Source organism: Symphodus melops, assembly GCF_947650265.1.
Source record: "Symphodus melops genome assembly, contig: scaffold_180, whole genome shotgun sequence".
Taxonomy (NCBI): Eukaryota; Metazoa; Chordata; class Actinopteri; order Labriformes; family Labridae; genus Symphodus; species Symphodus melops.
Window position 1 is genome coordinate 15,001 of NW_027636704.1, and position 7,500 is coordinate 22,500.

General features: G+C 43.6%; 3 protein-coding genes across 5 annotated transcripts in view; 2 read left to right on the plus strand and 1 right to left on the minus strand.

Annotated features, from left to right (window-relative positions):
* eif2a (eukaryotic translation initiation factor 2A) overlaps nt 1–279 on the plus strand; it is a 12,154-nt gene extending 11,875 nt beyond the window's left edge. Inside the window, exon 12 of the mRNA XM_079372937.1 lies at nt 1–279. This exon is cut by the window's left edge and continues 62 nt beyond it. Within this exon, the coding sequence (XP_079229063.1) occupies nt 1–4 (4 nt within the window). The 3' untranslated portion in view covers nt 5–279.
* Nucleotides 280–1,962: 1,683 nt separating this feature from the next.
* Nucleotides 1,963–6,290, plus strand: tsen34 (TSEN34 tRNA splicing endonuclease subunit). 3 transcript variants are annotated; one of them, XM_079372938.1, is made up of 4 exons: nt 1,963–2,241; nt 4,623–4,932; nt 5,085–5,490; nt 5,678–6,290. In XM_079372938.1, the coding sequence occupies exons 2-4, from the start codon at nt 4,672–4,674 to the stop codon at nt 5,860–5,862; spliced, it is 852 nt and encodes a 283-aa protein (XP_079229064.1). In that variant the 5' UTR covers nt 1,963–2,241; nt 4,623–4,671; the 3' UTR covers nt 5,863–6,290. The 3 variants fall into 3 exon arrangements, with proteins under 3 accessions (XP_079229064.1, XP_079229066.1, XP_079229065.1); XM_079372940.1 differs by having other exon boundaries at nt 4,661–4,932; XM_079372939.1 differs by having other exon boundaries at nt 1,963–2,101; nt 4,621–4,932.
* A 1,081-nt stretch (nt 6,291–7,371) lies between these two features.
* The window catches only part of mindy4b (MINDY family member 4B), a gene marked incomplete at its 5' end in the record, with an annotated part of 7,884 nt that continues 7,755 nt past the window's right edge, over nt 7,372–7,500 (minus strand). Inside the window, one exon of the mRNA XM_079372941.1 lies at nt 7,372–7,500. This exon is cut by the window's right edge and continues 134 nt beyond it. Coding sequence (XP_079229067.1) covers nt 7,498–7,500 — 3 coding nt within the window. The 3' untranslated portion in view covers nt 7,372–7,497.

Here is a 7,500-nt window from a genome sequence, read left to right on the forward strand (position 1 = left end):
GTAGGGGGCGCTGCAGGAACTACAGGCCACCCCCCACCCCACACCCACACACACACACACACACACACACACACACACACACACACACACACACACACACACACACTTTTCTCAGATGGTTTTGGTTCCTGTGTTCTTCATCTGAGAGGAAGGTCAAGCTGTGTGTTTAAGATGCTGCGTGTTTGTGTGTGCTTGTGTCACTCGAGTGTGAGTTGCTATGCAACATCTGTACAGACACTTTGACAGTGTTACTTTCAAAATAAAAGCCTCATCTCCCCAGTTGTATTATTTTTAATTATTTTATTTTTTTATTGTTTTATTTCGAACATATGAAGACAACAAAATAATAAGAAGAAAATAATCAAAGAAATCCGAAGAAGAGGAGTAAGAACTATAAAATTCAACTTGAATGAATTTCATGTGACGTTCATAAACATCTTGTGGGTTTGTTTTCATTGTGTCATGGTGTCATGGTATCATGGTGTCATGGTGACATGGTATCATGGTGTCATGGTATCATGGTGTCATGGTATCATGGTGTCATGGTATCATGGTCTCATGGTGTCATGGTATCATGGTCTCATGGTGTCATGGTATCATGGTCTCATGGTGTCATGGTCTCATGGTGTCATGGTGTCATGGTATCATGGTGACATGGTGTCATGGTATCATGGTGCCATGGTGACATGGTGCCATGGTGTCATGGTATCATGGTGTCATGGTATCATGGTGTCATGGTGACATGGTCTCATGGTGTCATGGTATCATGGTGTCATGGTGACATGGTCTCATGGTGTCATGGTATCATGGTGTCATGGTGACATGGTCTCATGGTGTCATGGTATCATGGTGTCATGGTGCCATGGTATCATGGTGTCATGGTGTCATGGTGACATGGTGTCATGGTCTCATGGTGTCATGGTGTCATGGTGCCATGGTGCCATGGTCTCATGGTGTCATGGTGACATGGTGTCATGGTGTCATGGTATCATGGTGTCATGGTCTCATGGTGTCATGGTGCCATGGTCTCATGGTCTCATGGTGTCATGTGTCATGGTGTCATGGTCTCATGGTGTCATGGTGCCATGGTGTCATGGTCTCATGGTGTCATGGTCTCATGGTCTCATGGTGCCATGGTCTCATGGTGTCATGGTGTCATGGTCTCATGGTGCCATGGTGTCATGTGTCATGGTGTCATGGTGCCATGGTGCCATGGTCTCATGGTGTCATGGTGTCATGGTACCATGGTCTCATGGTGTCATGGTGTCATGGTCTCATGGTGTCATTGTATCATGGTGTCATGGTCTCATGGTGTCATGGTGTCATGGTATCATGGTCTCATGGTGTCATGGTGTCATGGTGCCATGGTGACATGGTATCATGGTCTCATGGTGTCATTGTGTCATGGTATCATGGTATCATGGTCTCATGGTGTCATGGTGTCATTGTGTCATGGTCTCATGGTGTCATGGTGTCATGGTGCCATGGTGACATGGTATCATGGTCTCATGGTGTCATTGTGTCATGGTGTCATGGTCTCATGGTGTCATGGTGTCATGGTATCATGGTCTCATGGTGTCATGGTGCCATGGTATCATGGTGTCATGGTCTCATGGTGTCATGGTGTCATGGTATCATGGTCTCATGGTGTCATGGTGCCATGGTGTCATGGTCTCATGGTGTCATGGTGTCATGGTCTCATGGTGTCATGGTCTCATGGTGCCATGGTGTCATGGTGTCATGGTGTCATGGTATCATGGTGTGTGTGCATGCTGGTTTCTTTCTCTCTTAAAGGTTTTTTTAGAACACTTTGAACGTTTTAAATTTCTGATGTTTAAAATCGTTTCTCAGAACTTTTCTGTTATTTATCATTTAACTTTAACAAACACAAAAATAGATGCAGCCTTTAGGCATGCTGCCTGTCAGACTAAGATGCCCTGTGATTGGTTGATCCCGCCACCAACAGGACGTGTTTGTGCCGTTCCTCGCGCGTTCAGGTTTCCGCTCCGCCCGGATGTGACGTGTGTAGGGGGGAAATGAAACGCTGCGGACACGTTTGTCAGGTTATCCAGTAAACGGAGCTCGGTAACCATGGAGATACAGATGTATATTTATATATGTCTATGTTGGTAACCATAGAGAACCCTAACTCTAGCGTCAGTTATTATTCAAGCTACCGGAGGAGCAGTTTACGGCATGTCGTGAAGCGGAGAGGGAACAGAAACACGTGACAAAAACCAAGTGAGACAACTCCTGAAAAGACTGACTGATTAGTTAACTGTTTACTGACTGATTAGTTAACTGTTTACTGACTGATTAGTTAACTGTTTACTGTCTGATTAGTTAACTGTTTACTGACTGATTAGTTAACTGTTTACTGACTGATTAGTTAACTGTTTACTGTCTGATTAGTTAACTGTTTACTGACTGATTAGTTAACTGTTTACTGACTGATTAGTTAACTGTTTACAGTCTGATTAGTTAACTGTTTACAGTCTGATTAGTTAACTGTTTACTGACTGATTAGTTAACTGTTTACTGACTGATTAGTTAACCGTTTACAGTCTGGTTAGTTAACTGTTTACAGTCTGATTAGTTAACTGTTTACAGTCTGATTAGTTAACTGTTTACTGACTGATTAGTTAACTGTTTACTGACTGATTAGTTAACCGTTTACAGTCTGGTTAGTTAACTGTTTACAGTCTGATTAGTTAACTGTTTACTGACTGATTAGTTAACTGTTTACTGACTGATTAGTTAACTGTTTACAGTCTGGTTAGTTAACTGTTTACTGACTGATTAGTTAACTGTTTACTGACTGATTAGTTAACTGTTTACTGACTGATTAGTTAACTGTTTACTGACTGATTAGTTAACTGTTTACTGACTGATTAGTTAACTGTTTACTGACTGATTAGTTAACTGTTTACAGTCTGATTAGTTAACTGTTAACTGACTGATTAGTTAACTGTTAACTGACTGATTAGTTAACTGTTTACTGACTGGTTAGTTAACTGTTTACAGTCTGATTAGTTAACTGTTTACTGTCTGATTAGTTAACTGTTTACTGACTGATTAGTTAACTGTTTACTGACTGATTAGTTAACTGTTTACAGTCTGATTAGTTAACTGTTTACAGTCTGATTAGTTAACTGTTAACTGACTGATTAGTTAACAGTTTACAGTCTGATTAGTTAACTGTTAACTGACTGATTAGTTAACAGTTTACAGTCTGATTAGTTAACTGTTAACTGACTGATTAGTTAACTGTTTACTGACTGATTAGTTAACTGTTTACTGTCTGATTAGTTAACTGTTAACTGACTGATTAGTTAACTGTTTACAGTCTGATTAGTTACCTGTTTACTGACTGATTAGTTAACTGTTTACAGTCTGATTAGTTAACTGTTTACTGACTGATTAGTTAACTGTTTACTGACTGATTAGTTAAATGTTTACTGACTGGTTAGTTAACTGTTTACTGTCTGATTAGTTAACTGTTTACAATCTGATTAGTTAACTGTTTACTGACTGATTATTTAACTGTTTACTGACTGGTTAGTTAACTGTTTACTGACTGATTAGTTAACTGTTAACTGACTGATTAGTTAACTGTTTACTGACTGATTAGTTAACTGTTTACAATCTGATTAGTTAACTGTTTACTGTCTGATTAGTTAACTGTTTACAATCTGATTAGTTAACTGTTTACTGACTGATTATTTAACTGTTTACTGACTGGTTAGTTAACTGTTTACTGACTGATTAGTTAACTGTTAACTGACTGATTAGTTAACTGTTTACAATCTGATTAGTTAACTGTTTACTGACTGATTATTTAACTGTTTACTGACTGGTTAGTTACCTGTTTACTGACTGGTTAGTTACCTGTTTACTGACTGATTAGTTAACTGTTTAATGACTGATTAGTTAACTGTTTACTGACTGATTAGTTAACTGTTTACAATCTGATTAGTTAACTGTTTACTGTCTGATTAGTTAACTGTTTACAATCTGATTAGTTAACTGTTTACTGACTGATTATTTAACTGTTTACTGACTGGTTAGTTAACTGTTTACTGACTGATTAGTTAACTGTTAACTGACTGATTAGTTAACTGTTTACAATCTGATTAGTTAACTGTTTACTGACTGATTATTTAACTGTTTACTGACTGGTTAGTTACCTGTTTACTGACTGATTAGTTAACTGTTTAATGACTGATTAGTTAACTGTTTACAATCTGATTAGTTAACTGTTTACCGTCTGATTAGTTAACTGTTTACCGTCTGATTAGTTAACTGTTTACAGTCTGATTAGTTAACTGTTTACTGACTGATTAGTTAACTGTTTACTGACTGATTAGTTAACTGTTTACAGTCTGATTAGTTAACTGTTTACTGACTGATTAGTTAACTGTTTACAATCTGATTAGTTAACTGTTTACCGTCTGATTAGTTAACTGTTTACAATCTGATTAGTTAACTGTTTACCGTCTGATTAGTTAACTGTTTACAGTCTGATTAGTTAAATGTTTACTGACTGGTTAGTTAACTGTTTACTGACTGATTAGTTAACTGTTTACAGTCCGATTAGTTAACTGTTTACTGACTGATCATAGGTTAACCCTGGTTGTTCTGATTGATCTCTGTACTGCAGAGGACCTTGTGATGGATGAGCCCCCCTGCAAACAGGACTTGTCTTCCTCTCATGTTGTGGGGCTTAGTTTGTGTGACTCCGCCCCTTTGCTGTGGCGTTCTTACGACCTGCGCTCTCTGAGGGCTCAGGGCCTTGTTGGGGCACTGCTGGGTTCTCTGCCCCGGACTCCCCGGCAGAACGTACGCCTGGGCCGCCCATTGCTTTTGCTGCCTGAGGAGGAGAGACTGCTTAGTGAGCGCCACACTGCCGCCGCACTGCCATTGGCTGATCAGGTGGGTTTTAACACTCACTTACATTAGCTGCTGTTAACCAGGTGAGCGCGAGCTAAGACTAGCTTATCAGTGAAGATGTGTTCAGCCCCCCCCCCCCCCCCCCCACTCCCCCAATTTATAGGTGAGCACTGACTGGTTGTTTCTATGTCCAGGATGCAGAAGGGGCGGAGCTTGTTACGGAGGCGGAGCAGCAGAGGAGTTATGAGGAGCAGAGTGTCCTCGCTTTGGAGGACAAGAAGTCAACCCTGCTGCAAGCGATGACATCATCACACACAGGTGAGTCTGGGACTGCAGACGAGGCCCTGCAGCGACGCCTGGACGCCCTGGACCGAAGCTTTACCTTCCCGCGGTCGGCACTGGCAGTGCAGCTAAGCACAGCGAGGGCGGGGCTTACTCAGTGTCCAGAGAGCAGGACATTCCTACAAGCTAACTGGCCAATCAGAGCTCAAACCAACCCACACTGCCAGGCCAGGTACCAGGTGTTCAGAGACCTGAGGGAGCGTGGCTTCTACCTGACCTCAGCAGGGAAGTTTGGAGGAGACTTCCTGGTGTATCCAGGTGAGTACGTTCTTCAGGTCAGGGTTTGAGTCAGAGCTGCAGCTTTCACTCCAACCTGCTTCGGTTTTCCACAAACTTCAAGACTTCCCCTCAAACATTTGGGTAGAAGACGTCCAGTACGACTAGGTCAAATGTGGCTGTGTAAATACATGTTAACCCTTTACCCGCTCTGTCTCCTGGTCCTCAGGTGATCCTCTTCGGTTCCACGCTCACTTCATCGCCATCTGTCTGTCTGCAGACGAGCCGGTCTGTCTGCTCGACCTCCTGTCTGTGGCTCGTCTGGGCTCCAACGTTAAGAAGACGGTCTTGCTGTGTTCGCCAGCGGGGGGTGGAGTCCTGTACACGTCCTTACAGTGGAGCGGGATGGTTTAGGACTCTGGAGACTCACCTGTTAAAAAAGTGATCTGACAGATCAACCGCAATTCTTTTTGTCAAACAAACCAACTCCTGAACATTTGTACAAAATGTCCCCACCTCGTCCTGCTCGCTACTGGAGCTGCATTCTCACATGACCCTCAGGTGTGACGTGGGCGGGTGACCCTCTCAGGTGTGACGTGGGCGGGTGACCCTCTCAGGTGTGACGTGGGCGGGTGACCCTCTCAGGTGTGACGTGGGCAGGTGACCCTCTCAGGTGTGACGTGGGCAGGTGACCCTCGTGGGCAGGTGACCCTCTCAGGTGTGACGTGGGCGGGTGACCCTCTCAGGTGTGACGTGGGCAGGTGACCCTCTCAGGTGTGACGTGGGCGGGTGACCCTCTCAGGTGCGTCCTCACTGTCTCATTAATAAACTCGTCTTTTCAACATGTCGTCTCGTTGTTTTGAATGTTTCTACTCTTCAGTCTGAGATGTTTGGATTATTTCAGTCGTAATCAGAAGCATCTTCACAGTTACCTGCTGCTGGGTCTGGCTCTGGGTTTGGGTCTGGCTCTGGCTCTTGGTCTGGGTCTGGGTCTGGGTCTAACCCTAAGTCTGCAGGGTTAGCTTTAATGTTTGTACAAATACACACTGTATCATTTCTAATCCACGCAGGTTGAGTGTTCAGTCTGTGTAGCTGAAAACACCTGAAGAACAACCTACAGTCTGACTCCTCCCACTCAGTGAAACGGACTCCTCCCACTCAGTGAAACGGACTCCTCCCACTTAGTGAAACGGACTCCTCCCACTCAGTGAAGCTGACTCCTCCCTCTCAGTGAAACAGACTCCTCCCTCTCAATTAAACAGACTCCTCCCTCTCAGTGAAGCTGACTCCTCCCACTCAGTGAAACCAACTCCTCCCACTCTGAAACAGACTCCTCCCTCTCAATGAAACAGACTCCTCCCTCTCAATGAAACAGACTCCTCCCTCTCAATGAAACAGACTCCTCCCTCTCAGTGAAACAGACTCCTCCCTCTCAGTGAAGCTGACTCCTCCCACTCAGTGAAACCAACTCCTCCCACTCTGAAACAGACTCCTCCCTCTCAATGAAACTGACAATTCTTACAAATGTTAGTTTATAGGAACTGGTGGTTTGAAGAGACATGAGACGTCCTTCAACATGGCGGCATGGGACATGTTCCGGTCCAGTTGAGGAGTTATCATATCTGCAGACATTACCCAATGTTGTGATTCCCAGGGGAAGCCCAACAAACCTCATTCTGTTACTACTCTACCTTTAGGTTAACCTGAGAGAGAGCATAGCGCCCCCTGTACTTCAGACAGCTTGTTGAATATATGTATAAGCTGCTTTCTTGAGTTTGACCGTCCTGAGTGTTGTGAACGTGAATCACAGTGAATGTCTGTGTTAAAGGGTTAAAGGTCAAAGTTTGATAAACAACACATGTAGAGGACAAAGATCTGTGCTGCTTTGACCACAGGGGGCGCCAAAATCAACAGACTGCCTCTGAGGGTATTTAATATCACAGCTCTTTATTACAGGACCAATGGCAGTCCTTGAACACATCGTGGAGTACAACCACTCAAACTGGACCCGGGGCAGGTCAGCTTGTGGATCCAAGTGGACTAAGGTGTTCA